This window comes from Diceros bicornis, chromosome 15 (genome assembly GCF_020826845.1).
Source record: "Diceros bicornis minor isolate mBicDic1 chromosome 15, mDicBic1.mat.cur, whole genome shotgun sequence".
In the NCBI taxonomy this organism is placed as follows: domain Eukaryota; kingdom Metazoa; phylum Chordata; class Mammalia; order Perissodactyla; family Rhinocerotidae; genus Diceros; species Diceros bicornis.
This window is the reverse complement of record NC_080754.1, coordinates 29,094,527-29,114,689: the sequence shown is the minus strand read 5'-3', so window position 1 is coordinate 29,114,689 and position 20,163 is coordinate 29,094,527. Positions and strand designations below refer to the sequence as shown.

The window sequence follows — 20,163 nt, the reverse complement described above, 5'->3', positions numbered from 1 at the left end:
CCCCTACCCAGTCCACTGGGAATGTGAGGAGCTGTGGCTACCATTCATGAGAACCGCTACCATTTCATGAGAACACCCAGGCCACAGGGGTCAGTGAGCTGGAGGTCAGCGCAGAGCAGGAGACCAAACCTGTACGAATGACCAAACCTGAGCACTTCTCTAGCTCTGCATTCTGCCCGCTAAAGCCTTGGGTCATCTTAAAGCCACACCCTTACCCCGGCATGCTGCTCTGTGGCTGCTGCTAGGGTCTTAGTGCCACACTTTCCTCATGACTCCAACCTGGAGGAAGAGGAAAAAGTGGTAAGCTGGTAAATGTTTAGCAACCTGTTCTCTGGTGCAAAAAAGCCCCCATTTGTAGCATTTGCCAATTTCTGGGTATAAATACTCCCAGCATGGCTCTGAGAGGGGAGGAGATGCCAAGGATCTGCTCTGTATAGGCTGCCTCTAGCACACTCCCAGACGTTTCCCTACGTTAAACTCTACAGTACCCTTTCAGGACAATTCACTGTTCTTGTGGTCTATTTCTGCTATGAAGCTCTGATTGGTCTTCTTACCCCTACTGCTTAGCATCATCTCTGGAACACGATAAGCATGTATTTGTTTACTATGCTGCCAAAGATGGCTTTCCTGCCCAACAGATAAAAACCAAGTGCCACCTTGGAGACATCCCAGACTCTAGGGGGGGTCCCAAACTCCTCTGGGCTTCTTGGGACTTCTGCCTCTTCCTTCCCTCAATTGGGTCCACAACCTCAGAATTCCCTGGAGGAACCACTGGTGTAGCAGTCCACGTGGATTGTGGTGGTCTGAGTTCAAATGAATTTGTCCATAAACCGTTGGTATCTAAATCTGTGTGGCATCAGGGGTGAGTCGGAATTGCCCTGCAGTATAGCAGGGTGAGTTGCCTCCCTGTTTCCCTTTCTGGAAGAGCTTAGAAGAGCTTAAAAGGCATGCTGGGAAATCGCTGCTACTGGGGGTGGTGGGAAGAGTTTGGTCTGTTTCTTGAGTCATAGGGTAACCGGTGGGATGGCAAGCCACTGACTACAAACACTGGAGGCTTCTCCAACGAAGGGGGTAGGCATGTAAATCACCTCCAGCTGCACAGAAAAGACCCAGTTCTCTCTCTCCTCCCAGACTCCTTCTACAAAAATGGAGGGAACGCAGTTCTTATACACTTCTTTGACAAAAAATAAACTGCTCCCTTCGCTTGCTTTCCTTCCTTTCTTACCAAATGGCCAGTTTATCTGGAAGCTGCATTGCTTCCTGTACTGCTTCTCTTTCTGACTCTGCTGGTCTGGAAAAAGACCTAACAGTGAGTGTGCTTATTTATGTTGAGGGTAAGGGGTTGGGCTGGGGACTGCCAATATTCTGCTCCTCTGATATCCAGAGTAATGAGTGGGATTGAGACCAATGAGGCAGACAAGTCAGAATGAACAAATTCCTCAAGCTCCTCACTGCCAGGCTCAGAGGAGAAGCCAGTGAATTGCCTCTGGTCTGGGAGAGGATTTGTCTTCTAATGGGAGGACAGGAAGATAGGACACATGCCAAATCAGGACTTTGGTAATTAGGAGACTGGGACCTCTGGCTTCAGAGAGGATTAAATAGCAGCACCTCTGATAGGAAGACTGGAGAGTGGGATGTGAAGTCAAAAGTCTGACCATTAGGAAAGTGGAGGACCAGCTACTTTAGCTTCTCCATCTCCAGCGTAGGTCTATGGCTCTATCTAACTCTCTCTCTGTGACTATCAGAAAAGCCAGAGTATAAATTGTCTTTGGTTACCAGCCTAAAAGCTTCTCCTGTGGTTTCGAGCTTTCTAGATCACATGATTAACTGTGTAGCCTAATTAGAGGTGATCAGATATGCAGTCAAAAGCCTCAAATGACGCCATTTCTGTGTACAATGAATTTCCTAACCATGGCTCCATTCGCTGGACCATAGTCTTTAGATTGTATCCCAGACCCTCTAAAATGGGGAACAGGAATCCAGGCAGCTTGTTCCACGTAGGCAGGAGTCCTAACACCCAACGGTGGTGATGGTGGGAGGCGGGCAACGAAGGTCCGGGTAAATGTGGCAGGGAGCCCTGACTAAGGATTTAGGCCCTGGAGTCAAACGCCTGTATTCACATCCCACTCTGTAAGGCCACGGGCAACTTAAGGAGTAGCCTACACTTCCTGATGTGAAACTGGCTGTAAAGAGTTAAGTGAGCTAACCCACACAGAGTGCATTAGCTGGTGCCAGCACTGAGTAAGCACCCAATACGTGTTCACTAGTATTACCATGTGCCTACAGTCCCCAGGAATCCTAACCCATCTTGCCGGAGAAGTACCACGCTCATACCCATTACCCAGCTCACACATTTAATCAGAGGATTTTGGCAGCTGCAGGGCTGTCTTCCCATCCATGATCTCCCCTGGAAGTCACGCCCTGCTAGCACATCAGTGCAGAGGCAGCATCATAGACCACGAGTTTTAGTCCCATTCGCGGAGGGCAGACTGTCTTTCGGGCTGAGGTTTGGTCCGTGGCTCCCTGTCCGTGATGTATCCAGGCCCAGCCTATCTTTCTTCCTCTCAGGCTTCGGGGGCTTCCTTCACACACGGTGCCCTGTCGGATCACAGGGCTTCACCCAGCTCTGGCCAGTGGGACCCCGGCAGGCCGACGATCTGAGTCAGGATTCGAAGCCGCGCGCAGTGCCCGGGGTGACTCCTTAGCGCCGAGGCCTGTGTCGAGCCTAGAAGGGAAAGCAGGCGACCTCGGCCCGGCCCAGCCCAGCCCGGGTTCAGGGGTTTGCGCCCGGGCCCCGCCGGCTACCTGGTGGTGGCCCCGGGCGTTCCCGGAGGCCGCGGCGTAGCTCCTGAGTGAAGGTGTCTTTGAAGCGGGCAGCCCGGCGGCCCAGGGAGCCCGCGGGCCCAGCCGCGAGGCGTCGCAGGCGCCGGGCCGCGTCCTGGCCGCGCAGCTGGGCCTGCAGCAGTGCGAAGGCCGTGAGCTGCGCCGCGCGCCGGATCGGCCGCGACTCGGACAGACGCTCCACCAGCTGCTGGCTGTGCAGCAGGGCGCCCAGCAGCCGCCGAAGAACCATCCTCGGAGCCACCCGGAACCCGAAGCACGCCGCTCTTGCTTCTGCTCGGCGCTCCCCAACAACGGACCACGTCTGCGCCCGCGCCGCTGGGTGACGACACTGCCACGCTTGGATTGGGCCGCACGATTCCGACTTTCTGCAACCGCCCCCGCGCGTTTCCGCTTCCGCCTGGGCCGCGGCGGCCTCGTTGTTCCCGGAGTGGCGGCGTCGCCGACCAGCTGTGTGCACTATGTCCGGCGGCCTCCTGAAGGCGCTGCGCAGCGACTCGTACGTGGAGCTGAGCCAGTACCGGGACCAGCACTTCCGGGTGAGGGAGGCCGGGCTGCGAGAAGGGAAGGCCCTAGGCCGGGACGCCGAGAATCGGTTTGCTCTTGTCTCATTGTGTCGTCTCCCGTTCTCCAGTTTCCCGGGACGCGAAGAGAGGCCCCGGTGCCTCCTGGGGAATGGATGCTGAAAGGGCGTTTGGATGTCAGTGAAGCCCCATCTCTCATAGAAAGGGAGTTTGAGGCTCGCTTTCCCATTCCCTTGCAGCCGCTGCCTGTTAGCGGGCCACTGCAGAGCGGTTTGAGCGGCAGTAGTGGTGGCTCACGTTTTCACGGGCTGTGTCTCGGGAAGCTGACTTGGCGATGAGGGGAAGAGGTGTCCTTTGACGCCTGGAGTATGTGGAGGCGCCTTCCTGACCCAGATAGTGGGACTTTTTATTGCTTTTTAAAATTTTAAGTTAAATTAGCCAAACTGCCCCTTGGCGCTTCGAGTCCTGTCCTTGGTCTGGTAGAACGGTCCTACACAGTTCTACGCGGTGGATGGGAGACACAAATTTGAGTCCTGTCTCCACCCTTAGGGAAGCCCTTGGAGTGGGGAGGTGGACCAGCCAAGCTAGGCACATTAAGTGTCTGGATATCAGGATCAGAGAACTGCTGGGTTTCAGAAGGGGGAAATTTCAGTTTCGCCTATGTCATAGTAGATTATGTGGAAAAGGGAAGGCTGCAGATATTCGGGGTACGCTCTTCAGTATCAGCAAAGGCGGGGGTGGGGTGGACGACACATGAACCACTGGTTATTCAGTAAACTTTTATTGAGTGTTGTTGCTGAAGCCTTCTGCTAAACCTTAAAGGGAGAGAGAAGACAGTTTCGGCACCCTTAGAGTTCATAATCCTCTAGTAGGGATGGTAAATAGAGGTAAGTAACCTTAATCTAGAGCAGAAATGATGAGTGGAAAGGGAGGGGCTGTGAGGAATCAGAAGGGAGAACCCTTATGACTGGGAAAGGAGGGCCACATATAAAAGAGGGTAGGCATGGAGAATGTAAAATGTGTTGGTAGGGAAAAGGAAATTTTGTTTGAGGCGAAATTGAGGAAGATCTTAAATTCATTCACTCAGTCAACAGTTTTTAAATGCTTACTCTATGCCGGGCATGATTTTCACTTCTATTACTTTCACAGTTCTCATTACTTTAGAAAGTTCCACATCATAACCATCTTGAATTTCAAGCATCCTGCAAGATTAAAACTGTGAACAGTTTTAATTAACAGATAAACAGAAAAACGACTTTTTCTGTTATTCATCTCTGCAAGTCTAAAGCCTATAGCTTTATTTAGTAGAAAGATACTGTGATGCGGAATTTCTAGTGTTCCCTGAATGGAATCCACGTTAACATCACACGTTAAGTACTTACACCACAGTTGTCTTAAGCCATAGGGTATTTGTTTGGACATTACTTACAAGTGGGAGAAAACTAGAAAGAAAAATAAATGCCTCCTGACCATAATTTTAACAAATCAGTAACAGCAGTAATATAAAGTGAATCACTTTAATGTCTCATTCCAAAGTTCTGAAAGCCTATTTTAATGTAGAATGACTCTTGTCCTGTGAACTTTTTAGGGAGTATGAGATTGGGGATAAGACAGGGTTTGGATTCCAGCTACAACTACTGAGTAGCTGTGTGACCTTGGACAAGTTACTTAATAGTCTTTCCTCAGGTGTAAAACGGGGATAATAAATTAGGACATACCTCATTCAGTTCTGAAAATTAAATGAGCCCTCATACATGGAAATCCCTGACCTGCAGTTCCTTGATTCTCCCTAGAGGCAGACATAATTAACTGTTTCTTGTGTATGATATCTGTGTATATTCATACTTTTATGTAACTTGCAGCATACCTTTCACGTTCTGTACCTTCTTTTTTCACTTTGCTCTCTCTCGGAGATGTTCCATATCACTGCATGTGGATGTTAGATTTTTTTTGGGACTGCATAGTTTTATATTTATTGATGTACCATAATTTATTCCATTTTCCTTTTGATGGATGTGAGTTCAGATGGTTTCTCTGTTCTACCACTGAATGTGATCAGGAGACCTATTACTCAGCACTGTGCTGCAAAGCATTCAGACACGAATAATGCAGTCTTAGTCTCTGAGTGAAGGAAGCTGGATCAGCATTATGTATGGTGTAGTACATGAAGAAGGGAGGCCTCTTGGGAAATGCTCTGGGGGCCTGAGTATGGATCTACTGAGCTACTTTCCAAGCTGGAATACCACTGTATGGTTGATGTTAGAGCCGTAACCTGGGTCAGAGGGGCCTGCGAGCAGGTCACTTGGTAGGTCTTCTATTTAATCAGTATTCGTCCTCCCCAGTGTGGAGGAGGTGAGAAGAGAAAGTCGGAGGACGGCCACACAGGTTTCTGTGAAGCCATCTAAAATACCACGTCTAGCCCATGATGAGCCATCTTGTCCCCAGGGATTGTCAGGTGTGTTGGCTGAAGTCCAGTTGTATTCCTCTCGCTTCATCTTGTCTTCCAAATTAGGAAGCCCATCAAGAAAGTGAGATATCTTATTTTTAGTGATCCCTACATTTTCTTCTAAACTCAGAGAAAAATATATGAGCATGTAAAACCATCTAAGCAGTTGTTGCTTTGAACATTCTCTATGGAAGTATTATAAGGCAGTTCCCTATCTCTGAAAATCCGTTTATTTTTCATCATGAAGGATAAAAGGGTCCCCTCTAATATATTGGTTCAAGGTCCAGAAATTAAATTTGGGCCATTAGAGAAGGAGCCAGTGCTGAGGATATGGGGTGTACAGGGAAAAGGCATGCCACTTGTGTGGCAGTATAGTGCAGGAGGAGGACCTGCATAGTGCTTCATGGACTCTTTTTTTTTTTGGCAAGGGATTTGTGGTGGATTGGGATGATGAGAGAAGCTGATTCCCAAATCAGAGTTAATGAAAGTTTTTTCTTATACTTAGGAATACTGTTTAAACAAGGCTGTTTTTAGATTGTGTTGCTTAACTTCTCTATTTGAAATTCTAGGGTGACAATGAAGAACAGGAAAAATTACTGAAGAAAAGCTGTACATTGTATGTTGGAAATCTTTCCTTTTACACAACTGAAGAACAAATCTATGAACTCTTCAGCAAAAGTGGTGACATAAAGAAAATCATTATGGGCCTGGATAAAATGAAAAAAACAGCATGTGGATTCTGCTTTGTGGAGTATCCTTCCTAGGTGTTTGATGAAGCTCTTGGATGAGGGTGGGGCCAAGAGTGGCTAGTCACCTGTTTAAAAAATGAGTGAGGATATTCACTAATTAGCACCCCTACACTTATCTCTACTTCTCCTTCCTTCATCTACCTCCTACCTTCTGTCCAGTGTGTCTACACTCTTACATTGTGAAAGCTGGTAACATTTACATTCTGTTCTGAAATCCATGCTTTGTTTATAGTAGATGCTTCAAGAAAAACAATCTTTCGAGAATGTATGCTTATGGTGATTAAAAAATCCAAAGGGTGTAGTGAAAATAATATCCCTGTACCATTCTAAGCCCAGAGACAATCAGTTACCAGTCTCTTGGGTGTCTTTCCAGAAGTAATCCTGTGGATGTGTGGTAGTGTACTGCATGCACTAGTTTTTTTCCCCACCTATCTTAGATTGTTCCATGTTAGCACATGTAGATCTACCTCTTTTTAAGATGGCTGTATAGTTTTTCATTATGTAGATGTATATAGCTAGATTTTATTTATTTATTTATTTATTGTGAGGAAGATCAGCCCTGAGCTAACATCCATGCCAATCCTCCTCTTTTTGCTGAGGAAGTCTGGCCCTGGGCTAACATCTTGCCTATCTTCCTCCACTTTATATGGGACGCCGCCACAGCATGGCCTGACAAGCGGTGCGTCGGTGTGCGCGCGGGATCTGAACCCCGGGCCGCCAGCAGCAGAGCACGTGTACTTAACCGCTACGCTGCGGGGCCGGCCCCTATAGCTTGATTTTATAGGTATTTATGTATGATCATTTATTGTCTCCCTGGAAACTCTATAAATATTGGACCTTCTGGATTTATCCTTTGGTATTTTGGTTTTTTTTTTTTAGCTAATATTTTCTTTTTTGGTCATTTTGTTTTATATTCTGAGAAATTTCCCAGACCTGATCTAACATGTCTTTTGAATTTTTTTTCTGTGCTCTGAATTATCTGTTTCTTTTGGTTGTATTTATGCTGTAAATTTTCCTTAAATGTCTGGTGATCCCTGGGTTTCCAATCGTGTTAGGGAAAAGAAGGCTGAGTTTGTGCACTCAAGCAGAGCTTCTCTCTCAAGTTGCTGCCTTGCCTTTGGGATATGTGGGTTTCTCAAATGCCAAAATGAAAAGGGATTTTATTTTAGCCTCCTGACATCAAAGACTGCCCTCGTTCCTCCAGATAGTTCGTTCAGAACCCTATCATTTTATTTTTATTTGCCTGGGATTAAATGCCTTCCTGCTAGCTGGTCGTCTTCCCACATAGAGACCTTTAATTAAATCCTATTTGTACCCTCACTTCTTCTTCAACTGTGAATTAAGAGCCTCTGGGTTTGCTGTCTCCTTTCTTAAGCCCCTTCAAGAATATTTCACACTGTGACTTTGTTTCACCCATTAGCACTCTTCCATCAGCTTTTGTTGAATCTCTCATCTGCTGATGGCCTCTTCTATTCTGTAGGTGTATGTTTGTTTCCTATCGTTTTAATAGGGGTCTTGAGAAGGAAAGGAGAGAAATATGCTCACTCTGTCAGCTTGAACCTATTCCCCACTTTTCATTTTGGTATCTGATTTCTGGGCTCTGCAAGCTTCTTCCCTTCTCCCTTCAGACACCAGGCACCAGAATGCCCAGGTTTTGCTTTTGCCTTTGGTGGCAATATCATAAAATAGTTCACAGGGCAGGGAGAACAATGAAAACACAAAAGGCAAAGAAAATCCACCTTGTAGATAATAATCAGTCTTTGAGAACTGGAGTGTTTTTGCATCTGCCTTGTAGGTCAGAGATCAGCAATCATAATGGCAAATACCTGAAAGAGAGGCTGCCATTGCCAGTCTTTTTTTCTCCGTTTGCTCTTTTAGCATACATTTTATTCATTCAACAAAAAATTACTGAATGTCCACTATTTGCTAGGCATTGTGTAGGTGCTGGACACTGGAATTTCAGCAGGGTTCCCCTACCTGTGTGAATACAAGGAAAAAAACATCTAGACCAGCCTGTCTTAAACCCAGCTAATAATCGTAATTGCTTGTAGAGATTTCTTTTTAAAATACCATCCCAAAGATAGATTTATTAGATCTGATTAAATAGGTTTGGGAACTACTAACCCAAGTAATAATTGGACTCTTTCCTTCTAATGAAATACAATGGCAATTCCATATGCTCTGTGACCTCTTTTTATTTATGGTTCTTCTTGAATATACAGCTCCAAATTTGGATGCTGTTGTTTGGATAAGAAGTGTGCAGTTTGTGGTCTAAACCTGCACTAAACATATTTTATATTTTGCACACCAAAATATGGAGACAGTGGGACCACATTATTACTAGGATTATCCAGGAAATCATGATCAATGTAGCCAGAGATAAGTGTGCTATTTGACTCTCTAAGTGCTTCTGGACCAAAAGCAAACAGGCTTGTGCAAGCCAGATTATTGTCTTTGAAGTCCATCTGCTTGGATTAGTTTTCGTACTTTTTCTTTTTTTTGGTGAGGAAGATTAGCCCTAAGCTAATATCCATTGCCAATCGTCCTCTTTTTGCTGCAGAAGATTGGCCCTGAGCTAATGTCTGTGCCCATCTTCCTCTACTTTGTATGTGGGATGCCTGCCACAGCATGGCTTGATAAGTGGTGCATAGGTCTGCACTCAGGATTCAAACCCATGAACCAGGCCGCCAAAGTTGAGCATGTGAACTTCACCACTACGCCACCGGGCCAGCCCCTGTACTTTTTCTTAACTTAGCTTCATTTAGATGTTGCTTCTTTCCAAAATGTTTGGAGAAATGCTATATAGTGTTCCTTAATACTTACATTTAAGATACTATTCAAGAGCAGATGCAGAAAATGCCATGCGGTACATAAATGGAACTCGTCTGGATGACCGGATCATTCGCACAGACTGGGACGCGGGCTTTAAGGAGGGCAGGCAGTATGGCCGTGGGCGATCTGGGGGCCAGGTATGCAGGAAGGTTCTCTGGGCACCGCCTTTGCCTGGGATTCCAGTCCTAATGACAAGTGTTCTGTCAATTTGTATTTGCTCTTTTGAAAATAACTTTGTGCCTATAACCTTGGTTTGAAGTGAATCTGAAAACTAGCCACTGGAATTGGTAAATTACTTTTTAAACCATGAAATAGTATTGGACTTCTGCTAGGGGCTAGATATTTTCCACCTGCAAGTATCTAGGAAAAAAGCAAAATGCACTGAAATGAGTTTTAAGTTTTTATTTTAAAATAAATAGCCTAATTTAAGTACTTATTCTTTGGAATGTGCTATTTTTGAATGCTGGTGAATGAGTAGGAGCCTGACATTTGGGAGAAAACCATTGGGTAGTCTTAGGTAATTTTGCAAGGCAGTTGAGATTTGTATCAGTTGCTCAAAAAAAGTTATGTCCTGCTCAAATGTTCACATTATGATATTTGAAAAGGCTTAGTTGGTTGTCTGACATGTTGTTGGAGGCATATGTGTTACACCGATCTTCTCTATACTGTAACTTGTGTTCTTTTCAATTAAGGTACGAGATGAGTATCGGCAGGACTATGATGCTGGGAGAGGAGGCTATGGAAAACTGGCCCAAAACCAGTGAGTGGTGAGAGCCCCATCACGAAAAACTCCTCCTTTGGCCTCTTGAATTTGATGTACGTTACCCAAGGTCTGCACACCTGCTCATTTTTACCAAGCTTTGATCAATGTCTGTACTGAGCGGGAAGCCCCTTCATGGTTTTCCTCTGAAAATTATTAAAGGACAGAATCCAAAAGGATGCCTTTAATTCTTTCGTCTTAGAATCTTGGCCATGTGTCAGGTTACCAGAATGATTTTCTGTTACCAGATCAAAAATTGTGTTCCTTGGCAACAGATTTGATCTATAATGTTGATCTTTCAGACCCAAACACCACACTTTTTTTTAGGAAGACTGGAAAACTTAAAAAATTTGTTTACTGTGTTTGCATCTAAGTAGGTTCATGGTCTGCACTGGGGCCTGGAATTATTATTTTTTTAATTCTAAGTTTGCGTGGGATAAAGTTTAATAAATGGAGTTTTGCTTTGTTGTATAGCTTTGCTCTAAATTAGGAACAGATGTTTGACAACTGAATTTGTTTTCTATGTTGAATTCTAATCTCTAAAGGCAAATTTAGGAGTCAAGGGGACTTTCTAAATAGTTGGTGCAAAAGTACGCCTTAGACAGACCCAGGGGACACCACCTACTTCCATGCTTTACAGATCAGGAAGTTAGGGACAGGACTTGGAAGGGTATTTACTAAACACACTTTTCAAAAGATGTAAGTGTTATACCTAAAGCTAAAAAAAGCAAGGGTTTGTATTATGGAGAACCTCAAATACTTATACGAGCAGGGGGGACACTGTCAGTAGGAAATGGGATGAAGTATCGGGGACATGAATTAATTGCCTTGACATGATGGTTGCTGTGAGGGCCATCAGATTTATTCTTTTCATTTTCGGCATGATCTTGGGAATGGAGTGGGTTTAAAAAAGAGCCTGAAGATCCAGAGAATGCTTAACAAAAACAATCAAATGCTTCCCTCAGGAAATGTGTTTCGGCCAGTTCCCATACTGAAGTGTGTCTTGTTTTCCCCAATTGTGCTTACTGAGTTTCAGAGCTTTGATAGTGAGCTGATGGTCTCTACAGAGAAGGGAGTCTAGAGAATTTATTTTGCATTTGTAAGGCAAGAGGTGATTTTTCTCTAATATTGTGTGTGAACTATAGCTTATTTAAAACTGCTAGTCTAGTATAATTTTCCCTGACAAATGAAATTTTTTCATCTAGCAACAAAGTATCTCGTAACTTCCAGTACTTTGTGAAAAGTTGGGGCTGAAATATCTCAATGTGAACATCTGTCCTGGTACAGTAAGTGTAGGTTGTCTCTTTAAATTGAAACTGGTTATTTGAATTTTTAAAAGAGCTATAACTAGTTGTAAGTGCTTTGGAAAAAACTGTTGGCAGACATTTAATTTAATGAGGACATAATATTCATTTTTAAAGTTTCTTTTTACATCGTAGTTTGAATTAATGTACTTTATATTCTTTTGTAGTAAAACATAACTCTAATTTCTATAGGCCTTAAAACCACAGACAGTGGTTCCTATTTGAATTGTGTCTTCTGTAACAGATTTCAATAAAGTTGGACCAATATCATTGTGCCCGTTTCCTCATCTATAACGAGGGACATTGGAACTTGCTTACTCAGGAGTATTTATGGATGTGTTTTAGGGAGGATCTGTGAATAATGTGTAGAATTTGCATGTCCATTTTGATTTTACAGTTACCTAATATGGTAGCCACTAGCCACATGTAGCTAATTAACCAAATTAAAACATTTAGTTCCTCAGTCACACTAGTCACATTTCAAATGCTCAACAGCCACATGTGGCTAGTGGCTGTTGTAATGGATGCAAATATAGAACATTTCCATCACTGCAGAAAATTCAATTGGACAGTGCTGTTTAAGGGTAGGCTGCTTAGAGCCTACATGGATCACTGTTCATTAATGAACCTTGTCATGACCGGAATGTCACTGGTAAAAATTACTACTCACCAAACAGGATATGTTATTCAACACACGAGAACACACATTTATAAAGGCATTTAGTTTATTTTTCAAAAAAATATTTTTGCTAGAAGGTTTGAGTAATTTTACATCGTCACACTCTTTAAATAAATTCTTTTTCTGACCAAAAGGTACCATTTAAGTGAACAGCTTGTCTAGGTCTGCTTTTGCAACACCCAAATATAATTAGCACTTCTCTGATGGTATTCCCTGGGTCTTCTTAATTATCTACAGGCCAGGAGGCAGAGCCTAGCACATAACAAAGTATGTGCTTTATAACTGCTGATTAGTTCAGTTTCTTAACAGAATTAAACAGAGCAGGTAGTCTTTATATCTAATTCACACTATTAATAAACTGTTTCTCCCCTGAAGGGTCTGATCCACCCAGAGCTCCCAGTTATCTCTTCTAACCCAGGGAAGCAGTGAACTACAACTGCAGGAAAAAAGGGCAGCTCAACTTAGGCTAGTGCTGGCTTTGTCCCAGTTAGGTTTGTTATTGTTTTGTTCCAACTATGAAGTCAAAATGACCAGTGTTACTAGTATTCAGTGATAAGTAGAAAATACAATGCAAAGCCAAAAATGTGATTTGGGGATTACTGGCAGCAACTGCTTCTTTTCCCTTCCTTAAGAGGTTCCCTTCCTTAAGAGAAGGTTGGTTCTCTATGATTCTTGAGAGAGCTTAACTAAAAGTTGAATTAAATCTACATTCATTGCTACAGATTTAACAAAAGGAAAAGTCACTGGAAAGAAGCAGACTGGTAAGTTTGCTGATGGAGAGGGCTGGGCAGCTTGTTGAAGGCACATCATAAGTAGCTTTTGGTTTGTACAAGGCCTGCACTCAACCCCAAAAGCATATGGTCTGCCCACCTTGTGGGCACCAAAACATTTCAGTGCCAAGCTAGTGACAGTAAAACAATGCCTGTCTCTTCTACCAACAGCCTAGACTATGTTTCAAAAATGTCTTTGTTGCAAGGAAGCAATTATTGCAAACATCAGGACAAAGGCCATTCTAATGTGGACTTGGGCTAAACAGAGGTTTACACCTAATCACAAGAAGGGGTGGGGAAAGCAGGCTATGTGTGGTAAAACCAAGTTTCATGAATGACAAACATTTTAACCAAACTTAAAATGTTTAACATTTAGAGTAAAGCACACTGGACAGTACACCTCAAGGTACCCTATTAAGCTGGAAATGAAAGAGAAACTGGACTTGGACAGCTCACTTTAGGTTCTCTGTGCTCATCCCTGCGTGCCTCAGTGCTGAGAGGGTGACCATTTCTCAGATTGGAGGAAACAGCAACTCAGGCTTTGGGCATTAATTCAGATTCTTGACAGAATACAGTTCTTCCTGTCTCTTCTGCATGCCTAGTTCTGTCAGTGAGGAGGTGAAATATGGAGCTCTAAAGTATAAGACATTTTGAATTGATAGCTTAGTTACTGGCTACTTTGTATAGCTACAAAAAAAAAAAAGTTAGGCAAATGTCTCACTTACAGATTTGAAAAATAGCATGTTTGCATAATTATGTCTGAAAACTTGAAGAAGACATCCTCTCCACTTGAAATTGTCATCTTCCCTAATGCTGACACAACCCTACCTGTAGCAGCATAAAGTGCCTCTAATCTCAGTCTTTTTAATGACCTGAAGCACAACAAGAAATACTGACCTGGTTTTACGCCAAGGGTTGGAGTCTGGGGGACTCAGGAAAGTGCTGGGGCTGTTTACAATGTAAACACTGGCGTTGAGCTTGGAATGTCTGGGGATGGGAACCCTGCGTGTAAACATGTCCTGACGCCACTCTCAACTGCTGGCAGTCAGCCTCACCTTAACGGCAAAGTTAAACTGCACATTTTAGCTTTTTATTTTCAACACCCCACACCTAAAGAGGCATAAATCCAAGTATCTTTTGCCATTTACTTGGTATTTTTCTGTACAAGCTTCTGAGTTTCTTATATACACATTTATTGTCTTTCCTGCCCCCTTTCAGAAAAGATAATTTGGGAGTTTAACATGCATCCTTCTTCTTTATTTCCTTTCCTTTCAAATATCACAAAAGGCTAAAGATGCAAGATCCATTACTTTAACCCTAATGCAGCTAAGTGTAAGGACAGGGCTATTTCTGCCTTTCCCTAGAAGATGAGGTTCACAGACTGGAAAAAAGGGCTCCCTGTGCTGGAGCCTCAGGCTTGGTCAAGCAGAGGCCAGATGAGGAGCCCTGCATGTTGCTGAGATCACTAAAGAGACAAGAGGAAACAAACTGTAATGACATTTGCTTTACTCCCACAGAATCAAGTCATCTTTATTACCCTTCCTCTCTTCTCCCCACCCACCTGCAAAAGACCTGAAGTCAGTCTTCGGTTTTGAATGTTTATATTTTAAATACCCTTGAAATAGAAAGGTATTTGGCAAATCTTAATTTCTTTCATATAGAAGACAACAGAAGGGAAGTGACAACTTGTAAATTACTCTTAGGCTGAATTCTCATTTGTCTGACCACTAGTTTGATGGATATTAAGTTTTTTAATGATCAATAACAGAAAAATCCAGGGAATTCAATGTTCCAGCAATAGCATTTGTAAGATTTGGGCATTTATTATAATTCGTCTTAAAACCAAAATTGAAATCTCTCCATGTGTTAAGATAACTAGACCCTCAAGATCGTTGTCTTTTTCTCATACCTTAGTCAACTCTTGCCAGAGCAGGCACTGTGCCTGCAAGTGTGCCTCTATAAACAGAACACGCCAGTCAGTTTATGGCCACTTCCTTCTCACCCTTCAAAAGGAATGCAGCTCACTCTCCAAGACTCACTTGGAAAGGGAAGTCAGTGAAAGGTGCTGCTGGTAGAAGTAAAACAGGACTGGCTTTGTCAAAACCACTCCTAACTACCCTTCATGCCCCAGGGAACATCTACTATTCTCAGAGTTATGTTGTATCAAAAACATCCTGCATTTTTAGGTTCTGGTATTAAATTTTAAACCTGTATTCAGTTCATGTCTAACTAAGTTTCAAAAGCTGCACCAAATCTACTAGGTTTTTTTTTCTTTTTTTTTTTAATACTCTGCACTGCATGCTCTGTCTATATGCATGCGTTTGGATAATAAATATTAAATATGGGGGGAAACACGCAGAATCCATAAAAATAAAAATGAAACCAAACTGAACATTAAAAAATAGTACATGGTAGATAGAGAAATGAATAAGGGCAAAAAATAAATTTGAGGTAACAATAGTGGCCCAACACCACTGATCTGAAATATCTATAAAAATTCAAATAAGTGTTTGGAGATTCAAGTAACAAACCATCTGCTCCATCTTGGTCAGACTTCCCAGAGTCCCTGCTGAGTTTCAGTCCATGAGCCGGCACTCACACAGCTCCTTGTAAATCCTCTTCCGCACTCGGGGCATGTCTTCTTGGGAAAACTGGAAAGGCTGCTCTAAGGCGAGGCACTTGCAGTACTGCAAAGGTCCCAGAAACATTTAAGTGGTATGTGAAGTTATATACAGCCCAAACAGAATAGGGTCTAAGGCAGCATCTTAGTTTTCTAAAACTTATTGTAAAGCACATTGTTTTAAAACATTTACCTCCAAATTATAGTCAACTTTTCAGGCAAGTATATGGCTTGGGATCTCTCCTCCCTCCCCACTCAATACTGTGAAAAGTAGAAACTGATGAAGAGGCACCAGTTCTTCTCAAGGTGCAACCTCTGCTGAGAATGCACCTAGAGCTAATGTGGTCTTTGAGAATCTGAATTTGTTTACAAACTTCAGACATTTGTGAGTCATATGAATGAGCCCGTCTAAGATGTTTGTAAACCTCTAAATTCATGGATTATATACTATAATTTCCTTCATAAATATAATGTATAACAAATTTTTTAATAGCCCTTTTAGATCACTAAGAGAACTTACAGCATGAGAAAGTTTTTGAATGTGGCCCTTATTTAAAATCTAATTAGGTTTTACTTTGTGGTTAAAGACCATTTGCCAGTGGTTAAAAAAATATAGTTAACTCTACAAATGGCAAGGGTCTATGATATGGATGAATTCAGGACAGTCTCCAGTGTGGCTTACTAATAACCTCTGAGAAGACATGGATGATACCAATTATGCATGCTTGGCCTTAGAAGTTGGTTGTTCCTTATGATCTGAAAATGCAGAAACTACTGCTTCTCAACAACAAAGGAAGGGAGGGGGAGGAAAAGTACTCTGTTACCTGTACGTAGTACCACATACACATCACAAGGACTCCCATCTCTCCTCTCTAAACCCAATAAATTTAATTCACACGCTGTAAATTCTGAAAAACAGTATTTCTTTACCTGGAGCACAAAGACTCCACAGTCACTGTCATTTTTCTGTTGCGGAATACACTAAGGGGAAAAACAAAATGATCATTAAGACCAAGTACTCTTCTTCAGATAAGAAAAATTGTCTTTATGGAAAAATGAGCAAGAGACAGGAAACTTATCTCTATCCAGGATAGCTGATGTATACCTACAGTATTTAAAGTGTTTCATTTTACGGAGGCATCTGACCACGTGAAAAGAACTATCAATCAACCACAATTTATAGAACAACAGTTTGCCTAAATATGAGAAATAGGAAATCAAATAAAATCCTATATTAAAACTTCCATTTGGATAATTAGTTTTGCTATCAATTCACTGACAATGGAATCAAAATGGAATTGTGGATCAGAGAACATATGCCTGGACTCTGAATACTTAGCAAGTAACAATCCTGCTTAGCAGTCTTCACTTTTCATCTCGTATTACACAACTCTGTCCCCTTCTTTGAAAGGAACTGTAAAGGAAGGAGTATGTTTTCAAAAGAACTGGTTACTATATTCTGCCTCAAGTGGGAATATGAAAGATTCTTACTAAATTTAGGAGAATACCTGGATATTCTAGTTGGGTAAATTAAGAAAATTTACAAGTTCAATTCTGGTTTGAACTAATATACTAGGTTATTTAAAACACAAAACAAGTTTAAAATTTAGCATTTGGTTCAGTTCAAGGACAAACAAAGAAATCTTGTCCCTTTGGGTGTGGGTTAAAGGTTTATTTCAAGACCCTGCCTCTAACATTGTGTCAATGATCCAGACAGACCCGAGTTCAAGGACCTGACTATCAATAGTTTTGATGGCTTTTGAGGAAGCCATTTATGCTTCAGTTTTCTCATCTATAGAATAAAAATGATGCTTATCCCTAGCTGACCTACCTTACAGGTTGTAAGGATCAAATGAGATCATACATGCAAAAACAACTTTGGAAACATAAAGCAGTGACCATAAAACGTAAGACACTGGTATTTGTGACAGGATTGAGAGGCTGTGCCTGGACACTCTGCTCCACATACAGTTTTAATGTCTATGGGCCAACCTAGTGCTGCTTCCTGATTGTGTTCAGAAGCACTCAGGCCAATGTCTTCCCCACATGCCTGGAAAGTAGCCCAGTGCACTTGCTCCCTCAGTGGATCCAAACAGTCATTTCAATATTTTTGGGGGTCTATATGGGTCATCTGGAAACAAGAGCCATGAGGCAAGAGGCAGGTACCACCAAAAAAAAAAAATAAGTATATATTTTTTTTCTTTTTTTCAATAGAGCAATCATATCATTAGCAGCTGCCCCAGGGATGAAGTGATTTAATTTATTTGTTCCCAGCAAGCACTGGGAAATTGAGCAGCCAGATGATGAATACTAAACTGAGGTTTATTCTGAGTTGCCTTCCTGCAGCCTCCAGGTTCTCCGTTGGTACTTTCGTCACTAGTCTTCAAATGCTTTTAAAGACACCACCCCTTAGATAATTCCATCCCCTTGACATGCCTGGGTTTTCATTTTTATCACATACTTACCTTTGTAACAGCAGTCTGCCAACCCTGAAGAAATTCAGGTCTATTTTTTTCTCTGGCTTCAGTCAGCAAATACTTTCTTATATTCTGGTTAAAAAGAAACCACAACACAGATGCTGTGTTCCATCAGTTGGTGAAAAATGGAACCTGCCCATAGCAGACAGAAGCAAAGGAGGAGGCTGTGGCCCCACCACTGGGCAAAAGTATGCATTAAAGAGTTTAAAGCTGGAACTTGATTTCAGACCTTTCACTTCATAGTGTTAAGAAGGACTCAGACCTTCTGCACTCAGGTATACACTTAGACTGCGGACACTGGTATGTTTTAATTAAAACTTTTTATGAGGTAGTCAGCCCATTCCAGCAGTAAGTCAACTTGCTGAATTTGAAACTTAAATACTAGCAAGACAAAAAGAAGGTCTTAAGTACTGCCAATGCTCAACAGAGGGAAGGAAGCCATGGCAGAAATCATTAGTAACTGAAACTAAGTGAAAAACATTCCAGCCTTAGATATACTCCTTATTTTTGCTGCAGGTAAAGGTATTCTGTTTCTTGAAAGTTAACTTAAAACCACTGTGGATACGAAATATAATCAAGTCCACTGCTGAAATCTCTACCAAGATGAAGCCCATTGGAGTTTCAAATTTTCCCTTTCACCCTCAATGCTTTTGTGCATCTCTCACTCTGCATATCTCTTCTAAGGGTGAAGTCAGAGGTTACATGAATTAAATCAACCACCCTGAAGATAGAGTAGAAGTATCAGTAGAAGTATGTATGTATGTGTATATATACAAGTGTGTGTTTGTATATACATACCTATATATACATATACATGTATGCATATATGTATTTTCTTTCTATAAACATACTATACCATTCTGCAACTTGCTTTTTTAAACTCAAAACATCTTGGAGATCATTCCATGTTAGGACACGGAGATCTACTATATTCTTTTTAACTGCTATGGTCAATTTAATAATATGAATATACTATAGTGTATGTATTTAGCTATTCTGTTGGTAGGGCTAAATTTGGGTGGTTTTGATTTTTCACTGTTATCAATAATGCTGCAATGAACATCCTGGCGCACACCTCTTTCTTATGTGCATACACAAGCATTTTTATGGAGTAGATACCAAGAAATAGAACTGGTATGCAATAGGATATGCATCTTTTAAATTTATAAGGCACTTAGAACTGATTAGAATTGCAATTGTCCCCTAAGTTGCTATATCAATTTATACACTCCACCAGAAAATATGATAATGCCTGTTTCCTTACACCCACATAAACACTTAACATCAAACTTTTCCTAATATAATAGGCAAAAAATGGAACACTGACATAGTTTTAATTTGCATTTCCTGTAATTCTGGTGAGGCTGAGCATTTCTCCATGTGTTTAATGGTTATTTACATTTTTCCTAAAAATTACTTATTTTATCCTTTGTCCATTTCTATTAGATCTTTCTTTTTCTTTTTCATTTGTAGGAGTTCTTTATATATTCTGGATAGTGACTAGCTATAATGTATGTCAGAAACATTTTCTCTAAGTCTATTCCTTGTCTTTTAACTTTAAGGCATACAGAAGTTTTACATTACGTTACGGTCCAATTTATCAATGTGTTCCTTTATGTCTTTTGATTTTTTGTTCTGTGTAAGAAGGCCTTCCCTACTCTAAGAACATAACATCTTCTACATTTTATTCTAACTTATACAGTTTTCTGTTTTATATTTAGGTCATTAATCCATCTGGAATTTGTTTTTATAAATGGTATGAAGTAAGGAGCTATATTTTACTTTCTAAACAGACAGCGAACTTCCCCAGTGGCATATTCTGAATAGCCTGTCCGTTCCCAACTTTATCATATACTAAGTTCCCACATATACATGAGTTATTTCTAGATTCTCTATGCTGTCCCACCAATCTACTTGTCTATCCCTAAGCCAATATAAATACATAGTTTTAATTATTAAAACTTTGGTTTGATGTCTAATAGAGTATTCCTTCCTTCACTGTTCTACTTCAAAACTTTTAGCTGTTCACGCACATAAATCCTGCAAGATGAATTCTAGGATGAGCTTATCAGATTTCACTCAAAATCCTGTTGGGAAATTGGTTAGGACAGAAATTGGTATATATTAGTTCGGGGAGAATTGATCTCTTTCCAATATTGAA

The 20,163-nt window shown here is 41.7% G+C and overlaps 3 protein-coding genes across 17 annotated transcripts in view; 1 reads left to right on the top strand and 2 right to left on the bottom strand.

Annotated features, from left to right (window-relative positions):
- Window positions 1-2,337: 2,337 nt before the first annotated feature.
- On the bottom strand, window positions 2,338-3,231 carry NCBP2AS2 (NCBP2 antisense 2 (head to head)). The gene has a single exon (XM_058556065.1). It carries the CDS (start codon window positions 3,071-3,073, stop codon window positions 2,774-2,776), a length of 300 nt encoding a protein of 99 aa, XP_058412048.1. The 5' UTR covers window positions 3,074-3,231; the 3' UTR covers window positions 2,338-2,773.
- Window positions 3,232-3,235: 4 nt separating this feature from the next.
- On the top strand, window positions 3,236-11,726 carry NCBP2 (nuclear cap binding protein subunit 2). Of its 2 annotated transcripts, none has more exons than XM_058556063.1 (4): window positions 3,236-3,380; window positions 6,381-6,562; window positions 9,391-9,529; window positions 10,085-11,726. In XM_058556063.1, exons 1-4 carry the CDS (start codon window positions 3,303-3,305, stop codon window positions 10,154-10,156), a joined length of 471 nt encoding a protein of 156 aa, XP_058412046.1. In that variant the 5' UTR covers window positions 3,236-3,302; the 3' UTR covers window positions 10,157-11,726. The 2 variants fall into 2 exon arrangements, with proteins under 2 accessions (XP_058412046.1, XP_058412047.1); XM_058556064.1 differs by lacking the exon at window positions 3,236-3,380 and adding an exon at window positions 5,424-5,670.
- The window catches only part of SENP5 (SUMO specific peptidase 5), a 155,695-nt gene continuing 145,843 nt past the window's right edge, over window positions 10,312-20,163 (bottom strand). For 11 of the 14 annotated variants that reach the window (XM_058556051.1, XM_058556055.1, XM_058556047.1 and 8 more), the window contains 3 exons: window positions 17,991-18,074; window positions 16,456-16,506; window positions 10,312-15,592 (listed from right to left, as the gene is read on the bottom strand). In XM_058556051.1, coding sequence (XP_058412034.1) covers window positions 15,482-15,592; window positions 16,456-16,506; window positions 17,991-18,074 — 246 coding nt within the window. In that variant the 3' untranslated portion in view covers window positions 10,312-15,481. The remainder of the gene's footprint in view (window positions 15,593-16,455; window positions 16,507-17,990; window positions 18,075-20,163) is intronic. The other 3 variants (XM_058556052.1, XM_058556059.1, XM_058556048.1) reach the window with 2 other exon arrangements.